The 22,098-nt window shown below is 45.3% G+C and overlaps 1 protein-coding gene across 2 annotated transcripts in view; it reads left to right on the forward strand.

The window, feature by feature from the left end:
• Positions 1 to 4,774: 4,774 nt before the first annotated feature.
• The window catches only part of CCDC93 (CCC complex scaffolding subunit CCDC93), a 110,831-nt gene continuing 93,507 nt past the window's right edge, over positions 4,775 to 22,098 (forward strand). For both annotated transcript variants that reach the window (XM_075933242.1, XM_075933244.1), the window contains exons 1-5: positions 4,775 to 4,935; positions 7,178 to 7,291; positions 12,310 to 12,404; positions 13,993 to 14,104; positions 21,040 to 21,138. In XM_075933242.1, coding sequence (XP_075789357.1) covers positions 4,894 to 4,935; positions 7,178 to 7,291; positions 12,310 to 12,404; positions 13,993 to 14,104; positions 21,040 to 21,138 — 462 coding nt within the window. In that variant the 5' untranslated portion in view covers positions 4,775 to 4,893. The remainder of the gene's footprint in view (positions 4,936 to 7,177; positions 7,292 to 12,309; positions 12,405 to 13,992; positions 14,105 to 21,039; positions 21,139 to 22,098) is intronic.

Here is a 22,098-nt window from a genome sequence, read left to right on the forward strand (position 1 = left end):
TGTTTTGGTAAATATGTAACCACTGAAATTTTCAGCAGTTACATGTTTACACCTGGGGAGAGGCTCTCACAGAGCAGCCTGCCATGCTACTGCCTCTGATACATACGGGGAGCGCTCACTGGCTCCTCCCTACTCCCTCTGATACATTTAACCATGTACATGATCACATTCCTATTCTAGGGGTCCACAAACTAAATATGAGTCAACAATGTGACACTGTTTCAAAAAAAGGAAACATCATTCTGGGATGCATTAACAGGAGTTTTGTGAGTGAGACAAGAGAAGTTATTCTGCACAGATTAAGCCTCAACTGGAGTATTGTGTCCAGTTCTGGGCACCACATTTCAGGAAAGATGTGGAGAAATTGGAGAAGGTCTAAAGAAGAGCAATGAAAACGATTAAAGGTCTAGAAAACATGACCTATGAGGGAAGACTGAAAGAATTGGCTTTGTTTAGTCTGGAAAAGAGAAGACTGAGAGAGGACAAGATTAACAGCTTTCAAGTACCTAAAAGGATATTACGAAGAGAAGAGAGAGAAATTATTCTCCTCAACCTCTGATGACAGGACAAGAAGCAATGGGTTTAAATTGCAACGAGGTTGGAAAAATTTCTTGTCAGGGTGGTTAAGCACTGGAACAGATTGTCTAGGGCGGTTGTGGAATCTCCATCACTGGAGATATTTAAGAGCAGGTTAGACAGACACCTGTCAGGGATGATCTGGATGATGCTTGATCCCGCCACAAGGGCAGGCAACTGGACTTGATGACTTCTTGAGGTCCCTTCCTGTTCTAAGTGTTCTATAATTCTATGAATCTCCTGCTGTCCATTCTGGGACCTGTAACCAATGCAGTAAACCTAGAGGCACCATGGCGCAGCACAAACTGAACACTGCCCAGAGGTGTTGGACCTATATCCTGCTGAGCCCAGAGATGCCAGTGCTCAGCACTGGCAAGCCCAAGTATAGATTAACCACTGGATGTGAAGGGAGAAATCAACAAAATCTTTTGTCTTCTGATGTTACATAATGGTTTCTCTGGAGTCTATGGACTTACTTTTGTTGGGTAAGTGGTAACTCCTCCTATGATAAACTAGCATTCCACACTTGGTAATGCTTTTCTCCTGTCTGTGGGAGTTCACCATTTCAAAGCAAACACTTCTACAATCATAAAGAAAATACTTAAATATTACTTTGTAACATAGGATGTAGATATTATCAGTGATATAACTGCATGAAACAACTTACAAACATTTCATAAAGTCTAAAAATCTCTATTAACCTAATACATACTTTGACAGTATTAACATACATGTGAGCCAGACTGGTTTCCAGTAGGGATGTTAGATAGTGTGTAATTGAATAGTCATATAACCACATCAAATTTTAGCAGTTACATGACTATTTGATAGTTCCTGGAGGTGGGGCTGGCAGCCAATGTGCTCCTGAACCCACTCCCAGGGAGCCCCCTGCTACCCCGTGCTGCTGTGGCAGCAGTGAGGGGTAGCAGGCAGGAGCCGGTCTGTGAGGGGAGCCAGTTTAAAAACAAGCTCCCTGTGCAGACCAGCTCCTACCTGCTGCTGTCTCTCGTACAGAGGCAGAAGCATGGGGTGGCAGCAGCCCCTGTCCACAAGGGGCCCACGCTCCCTGAGGTCAGAGGCTGCTCCACAGCAGCAGCCCATCTGTGGTAGGGTCTGAGCTCCCCACAGACAGAGGCTGCTCCATGGCAGCCTCTCTTCCCCCTCCCTCCACTGCTGCTCTGGTAGAAGCAGCAGTGGTGGGGAGGGGAGGCAGGAGGCTCTGTGGAGTTGGTGCTCGGGGGCACCAGCTTTTAAGCTTGTTCCCCCCAGCATTGACTTCTGCCTGCCCCACCCCTCGCCCACTGCCTCTGTAGGAGGCAGCAAGGGATGGGGGGAGGTGGTTCTGCAGAGCCAGCACAAGCGGACTGCCAACTTAAAATCTGGCTCTCCATGCGTATTGGCTCCTGCCTGCCCCCCTCATCCTCTGTGCTGCTGCCTCTCTAACAGAGGTAGCAGCACAGGGGTGGAGAGCAGATCCGGCACTCATGGGGAGCCAGTTTAAAAGCCAGTTTCCCAATGGTACCAGCTCCCCTCCCACTTGCTGCCTCTGACACAGAGGCAGCAAGGGGGGGAGGGATGCATGTAGTGGACAGGATTAACCAGTAAACCCAGGTTTATTGGTTAATCGTGTAATCATCTACACTTTGACATCTCTAGTTTCCAGCTCTGCATTTGTCAGTATTCAGTTGAATCCTAGGAGCCTTGACATAAGCTGGCACCTGATCTGCCATTGTCACAGTACCCAAAGATTATTTTACTATACTTGTAGTAATTCTATTTCTCATTAGAGCCACAAGTCAACAGGTAATGGAAGTTTAGGTATCCAAAAACATCTCATTAGCTTTGAAAAGCTACAAGGAAGCCACAACACTTGTTCCTGGAGTCATCCAAACATGGCAATTTATGAAGTGACAGACCAGAAAAAATGCTAACAGCCTTAGAGCTAAATCTTTGTACTAATTGGCACTACTTTCAAGATGTGAGGCTGAGTAATTCAGTGTTGCTAACTCTTCTGCTTTTAATCAAGAGTCTTTCAGTATTTGGGCTAGTGCTTAATGTTCCAGCTACTGAAGTCAAGATATCAGATGAGAATCTAAGCTTTCATGAAAAGAAACGTGATCTTCATGATTATGGAGAAAAGCTTGAAACAGTGATCTATTGCACCTTTAATTACCTGCACATCCCATTTGATTGGTCAACTATTTAATTGGTTAACTGGTTAAATCATTTAAACTCTATGGCTGCGTCTAGACTGGCAAGTTTTTCCACAAAAGCAGCTGCTTTTGCGGAAAAACTTGCCAGCTGTCTACACTGGCCACTTGAATTTCTGCAAGAACACTGACTTCCTACTGTCTGAAATCAGTGGTTCTTGCGGAAATGCTATACTGCTCCCGTTCGGGCAAAAGCCCTCTTGCGCAAATGCTTTTGCGCAAAAGGGCCAGTGTAGACAACGCGTTATTGTTTTGCGCAAAAAAGCCCCAATCGCGAAAATGGCGATCGGGGCTTTCTTGCGCAAAACCGTGTCTAGATTGGCACGGACACTTTTCCACAAAAAGCGCTTTTGCGGAAAAGCGTCCGTGCCAATCTAGACACTCTTTTCCACAAATGCTTTTAATGGAAAACTTTTCCGTTAAATGCATTTGCGGAAAATCATGCCAGTCTAGACGTAGCCAATAAGTTCAGTAGGGTTGAAATGTGCTTAAGGCTATGTCTACACTTGTGAGATCTTGCGCCAGAGCTATGCAAATGAGGCTAAGCATGGAATACCATCGCATATCTAATGAGCCATCATTTTTGCGAAAGGGGGTTTTGCACAAGGAGCTGTCTACTCTGCCTCTTCTTGCACAAGAAAAACCCTCATGCGCAATGCTGTTACACTGATTATTTTCAGGAATAACGGCATTGCGCAAGAGGGTTTTTCTTGCACAAGAAGGGGCAGTGTAGACAGCTCCTTCTTGCGCAAAACCCCCTTCCACAAAAATGGCGGCTCATTAGCTATGCAAATGAGGCTTGGCAGTATTCCACGCTTAGCCTCATTTGCATAGCTCTGGCGCAAGATCGCACCAGTGTAGACATAGCCTAAGTGTTGCAGAATAGGGTTGGACTTAAGCCCTGCTGGTAGGGCAACAGACTCTGGCCATGGGGCTTTGGGCTCTAATTCCAAGGTCTGGCTAGCAGCAGGCCATGGGGCTTCAAGCTCTGTCCTCTGACCCTCACCATGGGGCATCAGGTTCTGCCCTCCTCCCCCGCCACGCAGGCTTCCCCTAGCAGTAGCACCCTGTCTGGGGCTTAATTCATTCCCAGATTTGCAGGGCTGAGTAAGTTTGCTGTGAAAATTGATTCCTATATTTAGTAATATCACTTTTCAGACTTTCTAGCTAGCAGTAAGTAAATGGATGTGTTTAAGAACATACTTATTTATTTTTCCTAAAGCTAATAAAGTATTTTAGGAAAAAACATGAGAGCAGCCACTAGTATGAGTTGATGGCCACACTCTGAGGCTACCAAATTATGTTCTGACAACCCCTAATGTAAGGTTTGCTATCATGATGCTCCTAAGTGTGTATAGAATAGTGATAGAAATGTAGCCGTGTTCGTCTGGTGTAGCTGAAACAAAAAACAGGACTTTAAAGTGCTACATAGTCCTGTTCTAAGTGTGTATGGGGGGGGGGGGGGGGGGTTAGGGCCATGCTTTTGAATGGCTATTAACAAGCCATTACTCGCAATGAATACTATAGTATAGCACTAGCAGCAACTGTGACACCATTAACGGTGCAGGCATCTTTTGCAACAGAGAAAAAAATCGGGATAAAGAATTGGTGACAAAAGATGCATTTGCAAGGCTTATGCACATGCTCAAAGGCTTTAAAACAGCAACGCAGCCCCTCAGCGAAATGCAGCGCGGAGGGATAAGCCAGATTCCCTGCTGACCGGGACCTCATGGCTGCAAAGGGGGCACAGAGGCAGGCAGGTTGCCCTAACCCGCCCTGCCATTAGCCCCGCTGCCAGCGGGAACCCCTCCGCACGCGCTCTGGCTCGGCCAAGGGCAAACCTGGGGACGGTTGCCTCATCCCAGGCGTTAGCCGTCGCGAGCGGTCATATGACTCGCTTGTCAGCCGTCAGCGCCCCCTCTCGCGGCGAGTGGCACGTCCCGAACGTGCTTGCGCGCACGGGGGGCGGGGCAGAACCATTGCGCGAAGGGGTGGGGCGGTAGCGGCCCCATGGCCGTTGGTGGGCAGAGGTAGCTGGGGGGGGGAGGAGGAGGCGAGTGACAGCGGCGGGCGCGCGGCGCAGGCAGGCAGGCTGGAGACCGGGGCGATGGGCGCCCCCAAGGGACACGGGTACCAGGCTCCGCAGGAGGTACGGCCCCGCCTGCCCCTCCGGGGACACCGAGCTGCCCCCCGCTCCCGTGCCCGCCGCTTCACCCTCAGCTGCGCGGGGGCTGCGCCGCTTCCTGCGGCTCCCCGGGCTGCGGCGAGAGCCCTGGCTCAGCCCCCCCCCCCACTGCGTGCCCGGCAGCGGGGCCCAGCCCGGCGTGGGGGGGTCCTTGCGGGTCAGCCGGCGCGGGGCCTGCCTAGGAGCGCGCCGCGATGGGCCGGTCCCAGCCTCCCCGGGCGGCTTTTGCCTCTCGCCGTCCGAGTGGCTGCGCGGCCTCGCGGCTTCCCTTGCGGGAGGGGCTGGTGACGGGACTTGTGCTTTGGCCTCAGGCCCAGATCCTGGGCAGCTCCCGCGCTGGGCACCTGGGATGTGGCTGCCCCTCCCAGGTGAGAGGGGCTAAGGGCCCGGCCTTGCTGGGTTGCGTTGCCCCTCTGGTCCCTCTCTGTGTAGCGTTGCGCGTATGCAGCCTCGGGTCCCTTCCGTGTCTAAAAGTTTCCATGTAAACCTATTGAGATGCTTCCAGATTGTAAGAAGGTTTCTATCACAGTTAAACAGCTGGGGACACTTGAGTGTCTGTTTTCCTTTATTAATAACTGCAAAGGCTTCCCAGCCTTGCTTCCTTTTTTTCCTACATTGACTTTTGGGTTAGAAAGAGGCAGGATGTTTCTAGCCGATTGTGCAAAAGGCATGGAGACAGGAACTTGTGTAGTCTGGCTCTATAACTGATTCTTCTGTAAGGCATCGGAAAGTCACTGACATTCTCATTTCCTACCCGAAAAGGAGCTTAATGCATAGAACTGACCGGTGTAATACATAGCTACTGTGTGTACAGTGCTTTGGAAATTACAAAAAACCCTCACCAAAACCCTTCATATAAATGCTCAATATTAGTGCTGCTGTTGTCCTACTCTGGGCTGTTGAAAATTGTTTTAAAGGAAACAGTGGAATCCCACAACAATTTATCTGTTACCCTGTTCAACTTGTGAAAATGTTAAATTTCAACACGTGGTATTCTGAGTGTCCGAAAGAAATCTACAAAATCAAGGGAATCCTACCTGAGCTATGGGAAGGGAATAGATGCCCAGATAATTTGGATTTACATTAAAACAGAAGGGATAGGGAGATCAAATAAAAAGCAGGCACAGACATGGAACCTTCCTGAAGGGAGGTTCCAAAGAGGATGGAGAGAGGCTGTTCTCAGTAGTGACACATGGCAGAACAAGGAGAAGTGGTCTTAAGTTGTGGTGGGAGAGGTCCAGGTTGGATATTAGGAAAAACTATTTCACAAGGGCTATGTCTAGACTGCAAGCCTCTTTCGAAAGAGGCTCTTTCGAAAGCATCTTTCAAAAGAGCCTCTTTAGAAAGAGCGTCTAGACTGCACGGAGAAATTTCGAAAAAGTGGCTTGCTTTTTCGAAAGAAAGCATCCAGTGAGTCTGGATGCTCTCTTTTGAAGAAGCCCTATTTACATTGAAGAACGCCTTCTTTCGAAAGAGGAACTTTCGAAAGAAGGCGTTCTTCCTCGTAAATTGAGGTTTACCGCCATCGAAAGAAAAGCCGCGTTCTTTTGAATTAATTTCGAAAGAACGCGGCTTGAGTCTGGACGCAGGGGAAGTTTTTTCGGGAAAAGGCTACTTTTCCCGAAAAAAACCCTGAGTCTGGACACAGCCTAGGAGGGTGGTGAAGCACTGGAATGGGTTACCTAGGGAAGTAGTGGAGTCTCCATCCCTAGAGGTGTTTAAGTCTCTGCTTGACAGAGTCCTGGCTGGGTTGATTTAGTTGGAATTGATCCTGCCTAGAGCAGGGGGCTGGACTTGATGACCTTCTGAGGTCTCTTCCAGTTCTATGATTCAATAGCTGAACTGTTTGTTTAAAAGATGGAGAAAACACTTCATTTAGAGAAGAGATGCAGATTGATTAAAATAATAGGGCAAGAGCAATTGGGTAATATAGGTTTTCTCAAACAGGACAAAACATTTCATATTAAAGCCATCTAGAAGCACATGAAGTACTTGAATGTTTTTCCGTGTGTGCAATTGGTGTAACTGACATAAAGATGTTATCAGATTGCCATCAGAAGGGAAGTGTGGGAGAGAAACTTTGTGTATTTAATATACATGTGGTCTATTTAAAAAAGAAAATTTATTTTGAGTCCTTATGTTGGGTGGTTGGAGGAGAAGTTTGAACAAAGTATTTTAAAATTAGGGTTAATGTTATGTTTGTTAGGTTGAAACCAGAGAAGATGAAGAACAAAACATCAAATTGGCAGAAATTTTGGAGTTGCTGGTAGCAGCTGGGTATTTCAGAGCAAGAATCAAAGGATTATCACCCTTTGACAAGGTGAGACTATAATCCAGGATTATTAATTAGACATAGTTTACTGCATTTAATAAAAATATTTTTCAAGTTCATCTTAATAGTTCCAGGTGGTAAGAAGGAAGGGAGACGAACAGCAAATAGATACATATATTGTAATATAGTGAAGAAATGAACAAAACTGAGTTCTTATTTCAAGGATATAAGGCCCCCACGTTTTGCAGTTGCTACTCGAGTGGCCTTGTTGACACCTTTGAGACTATTTGCAAGCATAGAGCTAAGCACGTACATCACTGTTTGCAGAATCAAGCCCTAAAATTCTGATGTGGATACTGGTAAATTTAGCTTTATGTATCACTCCTAGTTGCAACTGGAGTTTGATTGCTAAACAGTTAAATCACAATTAACTCCTGTGATTAACTCAAAAAATTAATTGTGATTTAAAAAATTGAGATTCATCACAGTTTTCATTTCACTGTTTAAACAATAGAATACTGATTTATATTTATTATTTATTTGGAGATGTTTTTCTACATTTTCAAATATATTGATTTCAGTTACAATAGAAAATAAAGTGTACATTGCTATTATCTATTATTATTGATTATAAATATTTGCACTAGAAAATGGTAAAAGAAATAGTATTTTTCAATTCATGTAGTGCAATCTTTATCATGAAAGTTACTAGGGTAGGCTTCTATTGTTTTATAGCTGCACTCAGAAACAAAGCAATGTTCCCAAGTCTACAAAGTCCTGTTTCTTGATCTAGCAATTGCTAAGAGAAGCAAGTTAATTTACATTACAAGAGATAATGCTGCCTAGTCCTTATTTATAATGTCAACTGAAAGAAAGACTAGGTAGCTAAGCCTACCTAGGAGCAGGGCTGCCCGCCCCTGCTGGTTCCACTCCAGGGAGGAGACTTTGCTGCCACCTCCTCCCCAGGAGCAGTCAGCAGCTTTTGCTCACCAAGCTTCCTGCTGGCTGAGTTTAACTGATACCATTAACTGATAAACATAAAGCTTGTCTGTTAAACAGATAATTGGTGAAAACTCTAACATCCCTAATATGAATGCCCGTTCTCCCTTTCAGGTGACATTGTAACCAAGAAGCGGGCAGCATTATCTCCTGCAAATGTTTGTCTGAGTGATAGGCTGAATAAAGAAGTAGGACTGTGGGGATTTGCAGGCTCTAAAGCAGGGGTGGGCAACCTTTCTGAAGTGAAGTGGCACCTTAGACTAACAGATTTATTGCAGCATAAGCTTTCGTGGGCAAAGACCCACTTCGTCAGATGCATGTGACGAAGTGAATCTTTGCCCACAAAAGCTTATGCTGCAATAAATCTGTCAGTCTATAAGGTGCCACAGGACTTCTCATTGTTTATGCAGATTCGACTAACACTGCTACCCCTCTGATACTTTCTGAAGCAGTGTGCCAAGATTTAAAACTCCTGCCCTGGGCTGTGCCACTAGAGGGAGGGAGGAGCTGTTTTCAGTGCACACCCCATGGATCACCTTGGTCAATGAAAACCTTTCTGCAGATCAGTAGTTGCTAATGGAAACTCACTGTTGTTTACATAATTACGCCTGAGCCATTTTGCTAGTGCTGCAGGTAGGAAGAATGGTTTAATTTAATTATTAAACAGATTAGAAGTTTTAACTTTCTCATGTTAGTTTATCAAACTTTGTTTTAAATAAAGTAAAATATTAATTTATGTCCAACACAAAAGGTTTCAATGCTTTATTTATGGCAAGAGGCTTTTTTGGGGTCAGGGGCCACAGACCCACAGAAAAATCAGTTGACCACACAAGAGAAGCAAAAAAAGGTTCCTGAAACCCCCAACCGTCACTGATGTTGCCCCCAACTGAGACACCTCACTCTTCTGGCACTCCAGCCCCATGGGGCAAAGGAAAGGGTCAGGGAAGATTGAGATTCAAGGCTTCCTATAGGCCAGATTTACTTTTTGGGGGTTCCACTGTTAGTGGATTTTGTGGATCTCCTTAGGCTCTGAGGTGGGACAGGGCTGCCAGCGAGTGGGATAGGGGTGGGAGGTGAGTTGTAGGAGAGGTTGAGGAGGGCAGGGTCTGGAAGGGAGTTTGACAGCGGAGAGGGTGAGGGTAGGAGGAGGAGTTTGGGGATGGGAGGGGGTTAGGAGAGGAATGCAGAAAAGGTGAGTGGGAGAGAATGCAGCCAAATAGCTAGTTGGGGAGGGAGGCAAAAAAGTGGGAAGTCAAGGAAAGTACAGCTTCTGCAAAGTAAAATTGTATCCCGCCTCACGTCTTCCCTGTGCTCCAGCCTCGCTCCCTTCAGCCCCATGTTTTCCCCTAACCTGATCCCCTGCATCATTCCATCCCCCTTAGTGTATTCCCTGCCCGCATCCTCCTTCGCTCCCTTCTCCTGCCCTCACATCCCCGTGCTTCCAGTGAACTCACTGGTAGGGCAGCAGCGCTGAGACAAGGAGGGGTGGGGAGAGCAGGAGGGCTGGGGGCTGATTTCCTTCCCTGAGCCAGTCCTTTGCCAGGGCTTGCCCCTCATCTGCAGGCTGTGTGGGGGTGGACAGAGCCTGGGGCTGGTTCCAGCCTGGCCATGCACAGTGGGCTGCTGGGGAAGGGACTCCCTGCCCCCACATACACCCTGTGGGGAGCAGCGCATGCTCCAGTGTGCCACTGTGATGGGCCACCCAGCCCCGCCCCTGCCTGGAGAGGGGGCAGAGCCTGTAGCAGGGCAAGGGTGTTAACCCCTTAGTTCCAGGGAGCTGCATGCCAGGCAGAGCAGGAGCAGCCCCAGGGATGTGGAGCTGAGCATAGGGTCTTGCTCGGCTGCCCGGGACCCTACGCCAAGCAGCGTGCGCCGCTTTCCTGCCCTCCCAGTAGGAAGCTGGACCTAGTGCTCCAGCCTCCGGCTGCGTGGCAATCCTGAGGCTCTCGGGGCTGAGCTCCCGCCCCGCGTGCCATTTATTGCATGCATGCTGTAAGTTGCCGACCCCTGCTCTAAAACTTTACATGGTTTTATTTTGGCATGCAGTTGGTTTTTGTACATAATTCTGCATTTGTAATTTCTTGTTATAGTCTGTGTTCGCACACTTCGTATTTTATGTTGTAATTGAAATCAGTATTTGAAAATGTAGAAAGCTTTCAGAAATATTCACATTATTTGATTACTTAGTGCGATTAATTGCTAATGTGCAATTAATCACAGTTGATATTTTTAATTGCGTGACAACCCTTATTCTCATTTACATTGTGGTATAACTCTGAAAGATGATTTATGAAAATGAGGCTGTTATACGGACCTTCATCCTCAAAGACAGGAAGTAAATGTGATTTAAGAGGTAGGCTTTGTTGGTTTAACATTTGACTTGATTATAAATCCCTGAATCTTGCTTAAAAAATGCGTACCTTGTAATTATGGCAGAGCCTTTGAAGTTGGGCTCTTTCATTTCTTTCAGTAGCTTGCTTGTACATAGAATAGTCAGGCTGTCCTATAAACCTTTGGCTCATTAAAACTGCAAACTATTATATTTATAGAGCTTTTGGCAGTCACAGCACAAGACTCCAGCAGAAATAGTATCTTGAGACTCTGATCCTATAACTGACTTGCAGAAATGAACACCTCAGTGGTACTCCAACACATTCAGTTGTGGAACCTGGTGTCTTATCCTCTGATCATCCCATGGGGTTATTTAGATATGTTTATGGTATAGAATATTTTATAGGCCTTTTTATGAATTGCTTAACAAACAAATGTTATAATAAAAATACCTCCCCTTTCTACCAACTGTTACACTAGATCAGGGATTTTCAAACTGTTTTTTCACAGACAACTTGAAAATTGCTGAGAGTCTCAGCGGATCATTTAATGATCTTCCCAAATGTCTCTTCTAGGGATGTAAAAGGTTAACCTCTAGGGGCTGGAGCAGCTCCCCGCCCCCATATGGGGTAGGGATGTAAGCAACTAGTCGACTTTCCGATAAGCATATTTTGACTAGTGATTCGACTGGTTGCTTGGCTCCCTCCCCTCTGCCCCCGCCCCGAGAGAGGCAGCGGGAGACGGGGGGTGAGAACAGGAGCCAGTGCTGTGGGGAGCCAGCTTAAAAGCTGGTTCTCCCACCTTCTGTGGGCAGCAGGGGAGGCAGAGGCATAGCGGGGACTGGGCACAAGCTGGGAATCAGCTATTCTGGCTTTCACCTGATTCCCCCCCTCCACCCCCACTGTGCTTCAGCCTTTTAAGAGGCACAGAGGGGAACCTGTGCCAATGGCAATTGCTTTGCTTCCCGCTGGCATGGGTTCCTACTGCCTCTCACCCTTTGAAATGTACAGTAACTGCTGTGGCTCTTGTACATTTCCAAGGCAGAAAGGCAGTGGGATAAGGAGCACCTTCTTATCAACTAATCGAGTAGTCGATGGAAATTCCTTTTACTACTCGATTAACTGGTTAATTAGCTGATTAACATCCCTAGGGTAAACTCCAATGAGACTGCTCTGGTGTTTGAAGTTGAGCATATTTAAGGATTATGGTCTAAGATTGCAATGTCTCCAGGTGAGGGTGTATTGCTTCCCATGTTGAGGGCCTTTTGTGTGCTACTTTTAATGCAAATGATGATAATAAAGGATTAACAATGGGAAAACTTGGATTAGGTAAATGAGGACAGATGTTTCAATCCTTGTTTGTTGAATTTTTACATCTCATAATCTCTAAAACAGCTGCTTCATCCTTGTTTAAAATCTTTGATTCTTCATGGTTGACACTGTACTTAGGTATTCATCTACTTGAGTGTTAGAGAATCTACTTGAATGTTAGACAACTCAATCTCAAGAAAACTAGAAAATCAAGTTTAAAAATAATCTGAAACATCACAAATGATGTTCTCTTTTTTCTTCACTATATTCTGATGAAATATCAGATGACATATGAATCATGCTGTATTGTAAGACAAGAAGGAGATTGGCTTCATGTTGCCAAATTGGCTGGATTTCCATACTATTTTTTTAAATTCCCCCTCTTGAACATGAAGTGAAAATAACCATTTTTTCCCTTATTTTTAGGTAGTTGGCGGCATGACCTGGTGCATCACTACTTGCAGCTTTGATATTGATGTTGATTTATTGTTTCAGGAAAATTCTACAATTGGCCAGAAAATGTAAGTTGATAAAGTAGGAATCATGAATTGGTTTTTCATACTGTCAGAAATTTGATACAAATCGCTATTATGTATATACATGTGAAACCTATAGAAGGGATCCATTTTACTAAGAAATGTCCTGTTTTAGGAAGCAACTTCCCAAGGGCTCCCATGTATTTAGTATAATCAGTTCTCTGACCTTTGGAAGATTAACTTGTCTGTTGCTGAAGATAATTTTTACTGTAAATTGCCATTGGTCCTTTTTTGTGGTCTCAAACTCAGAATTGCAATCACTAGTCAATAAAATCCACAGAATGAAATGGTGGTCTAAGTTCTTACAAAAGGGAACTCACTCACAAGTACCCTACACTGGAGGAGGAAGAGAGGATGGAGAGTGTTCACATGATAGGGACCTAAGAAAGGTCTATTGCAGGTATGTTTCAATTGCATTAAAAGCTTATTTTCCCATTTTAAATAAATGGAATATGGTTTCAGCTACAGTGTACCCCAGTTGATTTTAGGTGATGATTATAATCACATTACTTTTTTTTAAAAAGTGTTGTTATTCTCCCCTGTTGCTTTGAGAGAGAGCCACACCACTTGTGGAAATGAGCTATTCACCGAGTGTCTTTAAATACACATAAGAAACAGAAAACTGAGATGAATATATTTTCTTCTTCTCTTGCTATTAAGTATTAGGTGTTGAGTTGTAACTAAACTTTTGTTAAAATAAAATAAAAAAATCTAAGGCAAAAATGTAACTGTGTCTGTAAAATAAAGTCATTCTTGATACTGTTACTTTAATGAAAATTTTTTAGCTTACTGTTTAAAAAAAATAATTCAAAGAAGTTTGTATTTAAACATTCCCCTGGAGTATTTGGAACTCAAAATAAAGTACTGTGCTATTTTACAAGCATCAAGGTGAAACTTCATAGATTGTTTTAAATGTTCTAGTGAAAGCAAATGCAAAAAGTAAACAGTAGAAAATAGTTGTTATAACAGTATTTGGATATTTAAAAACCTAAGATGTAGGGATGTCAATGTGTAGACTACATGATTAACTGAGAAGCCTGAGCTTATTGGTTACTCCTGTTGACTACATGCATTCTTCCCCTTGCTGCCTCTGTATCAAAGGCAACAGAGAGGCAGCAGCACGGAAGGTGAAGGGAGCAGGCAGGAGCTAATACGTGTGGGGAGCCAGCTTTCAAGCCACCTCTCTACATGTCAGCTCCATGGATCTGCACTCCCTCCCTTCCTCCCCTGCTGCCTCCTACAGAGGCAGGGAGGAGCAGGCAGAAGCCAGCAAGCATGGGTGCCAGCTCCACAGTGCCATAATATTTTAAAATGTTATGTTGAATAATGGAAATTAAGAAACAAGCAATAGGCTTATTAATTTTTAAAAAGATATGACTTCACAGATGAGAGTTCTCTTTTCAGCTTGTTATATTCAATTTCAACCACTAGAGGGCACTTTCAAACTGCTGCCTAATTTGGAAATTAATATCCTAGGACCAACATGGTAACAATAATATTGCATGTTTTGAAAATGCCAATCTTTTTAAAAAAATTAAAAATCCTTGTATACACTTTGATTTTTTTAAAATAGTGCCTTAACAGAGAAAATTGTGTCTGTCTTGCCAAAAATGAAGTGCCCTCATCGTTTGGAGCCGCATCAGATCCAGGGATTGGATTTCATTCACATATTTCCTGTTATACAGGTAATAGCTTTGCATCACACTTCTTTTTAAACAAAGCAAATGCCTTAAAACTTAGTTAGGACTGTTAATACCTGTTTCATTTTTGGACTTTAGACCTTTTGCAAGTTTGTTCTGCTTTGGAATGAAATATCAAATTAACTTTAAGAGTAAATATTTTAAAAGACCCAATATCTTTGTACAAAATGGAATTGTAAAGCCATGCTCTGAATCACATGAAGAACAAAGCTATCTTGATTGATTGACTTATATCATTGGGCTATGTTCTGCATGCAGTAGTGCCTGCCAGTTGGGAAAAAAATCTTGCTTTAGTGTGTTTCTTGCTAGTGTTAATCTTGCTAGTGTGTTTTTTGATCATGTGTGGGGTCCTAATGAAGTTAGATGTTTCTTGCAAAGTGAAATAAATATATTAAAGGAAAGTGACTCAAAACAGTGGGTATAAATGGGATTAAAAGATGCTCATAGTTTTTTTTAAGTGAGAATCAGATAGATATAAAGAGAAAGGATGAAAGAATGAAAAGTAGAAGAGAGGAAGAGTCAGATTGCTTCTCCTCAGAAATTCATTAGAGTCAGCAAAGGGAAAATAAGAAACTAGCATCAGCAACAGTGATGCCTCCCTTGGTCAGCAGAGGAATTCAGATAATGTAATAGACTTTTAATGGAAGACTTTAGACTGAGTTTATATTCCATTATATTAAGTGGAAAGGCTATACAGGCAGTCCCCGACTTACGCGGATCCGACTTACGACTTACAAAGCCGCGGAGGGGCTAGGGCTCCGGGGCAGCCCAGGCGCGCCTGGGTTGTCCCGTCGCCGGCTTCCCCCGCGGCTTTGCAAAGCCGCGGAGGGGCTGGAGCTGCGGGGCAGCCCAGACGCGCCCGGGCTGTCCCACTGCAGGCGTGCTCCAAGGCTTTGCTCCCCGTCTCCCTGGTCTGACCAGCAGACCAGGGAGATGGGGAGCAAAGCTTCGGAGCACGCCAGCAGTGGGACAGCGTGGCGCGCCTGGACTGTCCCGCTGCCCGCGTGCTCTGCGGCTTTGCTCCGTGTCTCCCAGGTCAGCAGACCACGGAGACGGAGCAAAGCCGTGGAGGACTTGGGCGTCCCCACCCCCGTCTCCCTGGTCTGCTGGGGGGGGGGTGTGTGCAGCTAGTGCCCCCCCTCAGCAGACCAGGCTTTTCTTGCCTACCCCTGGGGTAGAGCAGCTGGGGACTACCGGGTTGGTCCCGCAGTGCTACTCCGGACCAACCCGGCAGCACCCCAGCTGCTCTGCCCCAGGAGTCCTGATTCAGCCGCTGCTGGTCAGTTTCAGCAGTGGCTGAATCATTGACGCCTGAGGCAGAGCAGCTGGGGTGCTGCTGGGTTGCTCCAGTAGCACCGAGGAGCCTCGCTACTGGAGCAACCCAGCAGCACCCCAGCTGCTCTGCCCCAGGCGTCCCCAAGTCAGCCGCTGCTGAAACTGACCAGCAGCTGACTATTGGAAGCCCGAGGCAGAGTTAATCATAGAATCATAGAATAATAGGACTGGAAGGGACCTCGAGAGGTCATCGAGTCCAGCCCCCCGCCCTCAAGGCAGGATCAAGCTCCGTCTACACCATCCCTGCTCTGCCCCAGGCTTCCTGGAATCAGCCGCTGATCAGTTTCAGCAGCCGCTGACTTGGGGACGCCTGGGTTTCTTAAGTTGAATCTGTAGGTAAGTCTGAACTGGCGTCCAGATTCAGCCGCGGTTGAAACTGATCAGTTTCAGCAGCGTCTGATGCCAGTTCTGACTTACCTACAGATTCAACTTCAGAACAAACCTACAGTCCCTATCTTGTACGTAACCCAGGGACTGCCTGTAATAGAGTTGTTTGGGAATTCTGTTGAGTATGGGAATTCAACCCCTGTCGCTGACGTGATTTCTTAATTTCTATACATTTATAAACAGAAGCTCTGTATTTCACCCTTTGAGACCTGCGTTTCCAAAATGTTGAGATGGGCTGTAATCACTGGAAGGATGAGTTCGCAATGGAAATGAGTATCACAACGAGTATCACAGTCCTAAGCAGTGATAAAGCCTCATCTATATTTCCTGTAGAAGGCAGTGTAATTTAGCATTATATGGCTATGAGCTGGTGTTCCTGATCAGTCTCTGATCTAGGGATGTTAAAAGTTGTTTAATAAGGTGATTGTGTAACTACTAAAAATCTTAGCAGTTACAGTTGCTGCGGTCTTATCAATATAAAGCTTAAATAAGTAGCGAAACTGCAGCGACGCCCCCCCTGGACACGGGACAGAGTTTAACCAATAAGTATCAGCCTATTGGTTAATCGATTAAACTCTAACATCCCTAGTTTAATCAAGTTTAAATAAGCTTTCTCATTAAAAAAACACAATTTTTTAAATATCCTATTCGCTGATTTTCAAGCTGGTGCGTAGGCTCAGGAGTCCCTTATGGATTTCTGGATGCTCTAATGTCAGTGTATTTCCATCACACACCACCAGGATGCTGTACCCATTTATCTAACATGGCGATCTATCTGTGCTAGTTTGTGACTTTATCACCAGAAGGCTACTGGTGAGGTCACAAGACCACTATAGTTTCTGGTGTGGCCTGCCACATTAGACCAACTGAAGAGCATATCACTCAGGCCAGGAGTGGACAGTAATTTTTGCAAGAGAGACGCTCCCAGACTTTTGGAAAGTGATCATGGGCTGTGCTTTTCTATCATATTAATGGAAAGGGCAGAAGGTGGGGTTCTGTCCAGGTCAGTGATGTAGGTGGAGGGCAGGGTCTGGAAAAGAGTTTCGATCTAGGAGAGGTTTCTGACTTGGGGCAAAAGGTTAAGGTGTGGAAGGGGGAGCGAGGTGCTTACTATAAGTGGCACCTGACCGATGGTGCAGCAGAGTGCTCAGGCAGATGAGCTTCCCGCATGCCATGGTGGTCCCATGTCACTCAAAACTGCTGGCTGCTGTTGGCAAATATGTCTTTGCAAGCCTCTTGGAGAAGAGGGGGGCAACAGGTCTCTGCATGCTGCCTGCCAGTTTCTAGCCAATGGGAGCTGTGAAGGTGAGTTTGGAGGTGTGGTCGGTGTGTGGAGACCTGTTTTCCCCCTCACCATAGGGGGCTTGCAGAGACATGCATGCTGTGGCACTTCCAGGAACAGCGTGGCTAAGGCTGTGATAGGCAGGCAGACTGCCTGAGTGTCCCTCTGTGCACGGGGCATTTTCCTCCAGTTCTGGCTGTGTCCTAGAGGGTCATGGCGAGCAGGAGGAAAATGTTCAGTGGGTCGGATCCAGCTGGCAGGCTGTGTTTTGCCCATTCTGATCCAGGGACTATATATGCAGTGGTGGTTCCCTATCCAGTTTTCCCAGTCAGTACCCAGGACTTTAACATGGTTCAAAAAAGAACTAGATAAATTAATAGAGGTTAGAGCCATCAATACTTATTAGCCAGGATGGATAGGAATGGTGTCCCTCTGTTTGTCAGGGGCTGGAAATGAATGACAGGATCACTTGAGGATTACCTGTTCTGTTCACTCCCTCTTGGGCATCTGGCATTGGCCACTGTTGGAACACAGGATACTGAGCTAGGTGGACCTTTGGTCTGACCCAGTTTAGCTGTTCTTATGTTCTTAACAGTCTCAAGGGTTTACACTTCACAGGCAGGTATTTCTGCAGCTAGAGTACTATCAATGGAGATCAGTATGAATCTGAGCCTCCCCTTGTTTATGTTAGTGTTTTTTTCAAAGTCTCCCAGTAAAATGCTTCTACTGAAAGGGATCCAGGCAAGAATCTGCCGAGAAGAAAGTGTGCTTTTTTTTTAACATAAGCAAATCTATGCATGCGTAGATGCTACTGTGTTGGGTGCATTAGAAATATGTTGATCGGGGAAAAACAGAACTTTCTCTGTAAAGAGTGATTAAGATTAAAATATTTTAACTCCCCCCACCAATGCTTGGTCAACTTGTTCTCTCCAAATCAATTTAACAGATGTGTGCATATTTAAATGTTGAAAATAAATTTAGTTGGTTCAGAGTTATACTGGCACATTTTCATTAGTGAGCATCTATTGGGGTGAGGGTACATATTTACAGCTTGAGCCCTGGAAAATGGAGGATTTATGGTGGAAAATCAAAAGTTCAGGAATCCCGGTTGTAGTAGTAGCCATATGGTGCAAGAGTTGTTGATCAGCCTGTAGTTAGCAATTGTCAAAGTTTGAGATTTGAGGTTACATCCCTGACCAGCTTGGGTAATAGCCATTGGTGAATTTAGCCTCCATGAACTTACCTAATTATTTTTGGACCCAGTTATGCTTGTTGCCAGGGAATATTGTGAAGGTCAGAAGTTCTATAGGTTGAATGTGTAGTGGGTTAACAAGTACTTCCTTCTGTTATAAACCTGCTGTCAGTTAATTTCATTGGGTGCCTTTTCTTCTTGTATCATATTAACTACTGTCCTGTCTAAGGATGTTAAGAAGCAAGTAATTGTGTTGACTACACAATTAATCTATAAGGGGCCCCATTGTGGCTCTGCATTTTAAATGTAGCAAGAACCGGGCAGCCCTTATTATATTTAAAATGCAGAGGTGCAATGGTCTGGGACTTGGCGTGAGCTGGAACTGAGCAGCCCTGCCACCAGCTCTGCTAGGTTGTACCTAGCAGTCCAGATGAGGTGCACTGGGCAGCCCTCCACAGGGGATCAGGGAGTCCCGGTTAACAGAGTTTCAACCTGTATTTGGATTACTCAAATGAATCAATCCAGGTAAATGTCAATGATTATTCCTAGTAATTGTGTTAACTTTGTTGTCTCTTTCAGAATCAACTTAGACAATTGGCTTTTCATCTTGGGTAGGCAATGGTTTTTTGATGTGGAACTTGTCATTATTTCAGTAATTATGACTGATCTAAAAAATCCTGTAGAATACATTTACAGTGAGCGTTTTAAAAGTTCTTAATGAAATACGAGACACGAATATATAGCATAAACCATATATAACTACAGGCAGTCCCCGGGTTACGTACAAGATAGGGACTATAGGTTTGTTCTTAAGTTGAATTTGTATGTAAGTCGGAACTGGCTCCAGATTCAGCTGCTGCTGAAACTGATCAGCGGCTGACTACAGGAAGCCCTAGGCAGAGTTGCTCTGCCCCCGGCTTCCTGGAATCAGCCGCTGATCAGTTTCAACAGCGGCTGAATCTGGACTCCTGGGACAGAACAGCTGGGGCGCTGCCGGGTAGGTCCACGCAGGACCAACCCGGCAGCACCCCAGCTGCTCTACCCCAGGCGTCCCGCAACAAAAGCCTGGTCTGCTGGAGGGGGAAGGGGCGCACTAGCTGCGCTCCCTCCCCCCCCAGCAGACCAGGGAGACCCGAGCAAAGCCGCGGAGGTGCAGAGGTCCCACCGCCTCTGCGACTTTGCTCCTGTCTCCCTGCTGTGCTGGGGGACTCCCCCCCAGCACATCAGGGAGACCCGAGCAAAGCCGCACAGGAGGCGGGACCCCGCTGCCCGTGCGGCTTTGCTCCTTTGCCCCGGAGCAAAGCCGCACAGGGACTCCCCCAGCACAGCAGGGAGACAGGAGCAAAGCCGCAGAGGCGGGGGACCCCGCTGCCTGTGCGGCTTTGCTCCGGGGCAAAGGAGCAAAGCCGCACGGGCAGCGGTGTCCCGCCGCCTGTGCGGCTTTGCTCGGGTCTCCCTGCTGTGCTGGGGAGTCCCCCCCAGCACACCAGGGGGTCCCGGAGCAGCTTTTCTAGCCCCGGAGGACGCGGTGGCAGGACCGGTGCGCTCTGGGCGGTCCCGCCGCCCGCGAGCTCCAGGGCGAGAAAAGCCCCGTTCGTAAGTGCGGATCCGACATAAGTTGGATCCGCGTAAGTCGGGGACTGCCTGTATAACTAGTTCCACAGTGCATTGCCATACAAATAATGTTGCTCAAAAATATGCGGGGTGTGTCAGAAAAATCTAGTAAGACACTTTCTTTGCTTCAAGGAACTTGCACATTACGGTCCTGATTTTTGGATTAGGGCATGAGGCGCATATTCAGGTACAGCTGCACCGACACAGAGATCTGTGAAAGTCAGTTATCCATATGGGTCAAAGCATTAACTCTGTCCACACTCTTTCAGTCATGCTTGTCTCTAGGGAGCCTGTGTTACGGCTATTAATAAATATCTCCAGTGGCTAGAAATGAGATACTAGACGGAGAAGGCTTTGGTTTACAAGTTGAACCTCTCTAGTCTGGCATGCTCAGGACCTGACCGGTGCCGAACCAGAAAATTTGCCGTATCACTTGGCCACACCCTCCAATAAGTGGGAATCTAGCTTAACTAAAATTTGCTGAACCAGTGAGGTTCAATCTGTACTACAGAGAATTCTTTCCTAAGTGGGTCTTACACTTTGAACAGCAGTGTATCCGATCACTGAAGTTGAGATTGGGAAGGAATTTTCTCTGAGACTTTGGAGGACTTTTTGCCTTCCTCTGTAGCGTGAAGCACAGGTCACTTTCCAGTTTGAGCTAGAGTAAATGAGGAATTTTCTGTTTGAAGTGTTTGAATCAAGATTTGAAGACTTTAATAACTCAGGTAGAGGTTATGGGCTTATTACAGTAGTGGGTGGCTGAGGTTCTGTGGCCTGCAATGTTTTGGAGGTCAAATAGGATCATGGTGGTCCCTTGTAGCCTTAAAATTGGCTAGTCTGTGGGAAGTATGAAGGTATGGCTTACAGAGACAGTATGTATGTTACTTTGTTTATGACCTCTCTTGTTGGTTCCGTTGAATTGTTAATATATAATAAAAGTGAGAAAGATGAAGATGATAAAACAGCTAATGCTATTGATCTGTTTATGGAGTAAATCACTGAGCTGTCACACTTCTATTAAAAACTTTAAGTTTTGAAATATTTGCTTCTTTCACATGCAATAACTTTTTTCTAAGTATTTTTGTATTAATAGTATAATTTTCTCTTCAGTGGCTGGTGAAACGTGCAATAGAAACTAGAGAAGAAATGGGAGACTATATCCGCTCCTATTCCATATCTCAGTTTCAGAAAACTCGTAGTCTGCCAGAGGTAAGACCTAGCTAAAACTTTTTATTTCCACTTAAAATATGGCTGTACATACATGGAGCTGTCCTCTCAGCTGCTGTACGTCCATATAACTGCACTGAAGTTGATAAAACTATGCTAATCTATCCTAGCAGAGCATCTAGCCATGATGTTTAGTGTATAACTGGATTGGTCTAATAATGAGGGTCACTATTAGTAAAGTAAGTGAACACCAAGATTCAAATTGAAGGTCCATCTACGTATATCGGGGGAGATGAATCCTTGCTGACCCCAAATTGTTTATAACTATGATACTGTAAAACATAGATGGTTGGAGCCACCTTTACCTCAATTTCAAACCTGAAAGTGGCAATATGAAACTGTTGTGATTGCAGCAGCTCAGGGCAAAATATCTTTGATAATGCTGGTTATGTCAGTCTGGATGTTGAGATGATAAAAGTCCTTTTCTGGACAATCCATTGGGATTAGTTCTCCATACGTGATATCTTCCCAAAGGCTTATAGAAGCAAAACAGTATGAAGTTTACAGTTGCATAGCAGTCAACTTTTGCTTTAACCGTGGAGTACAGTGTGATGGGTTGATTTGAGGTTGTGAAACTTAATCTCTGAATATGTAACTGAAAACTTTATACTCTCTTGCCCTTCTTCCCCCACTTTTCATCTGAACTTGTTTTGAAACTGTTATTCAGTTGCATTGTTTATTGAGGAAGTATGGTACTTCTTTTACCTGCTTATTTTAATTGGTTGCCAGAAATGTTGCCCAGGTTACTGTTAGCACAAATGGTCTATGAAAAGCTAGGAATATTATGTATATATATAGATATATTTAAACCTCTTTTTCCAGTTTGAGTTGTGCAGTTCCTTATATCAGGGTTGGTTTGCTGATGCAGGCTGGCATATGGTTATTTCAAAGGCTGCTAAGGGAGTTAGGTGCATGAATCCCACTGGTGTTCGTTCAGAGTTA

Source organism: Pelodiscus sinensis, chromosome 7 (assembly GCF_049634645.1).
Source record: "Pelodiscus sinensis isolate JC-2024 chromosome 7, ASM4963464v1, whole genome shotgun sequence".
Lineage (NCBI taxonomy): Eukaryota > Metazoa > Chordata > Testudines > Trionychidae > Pelodiscus > Pelodiscus sinensis.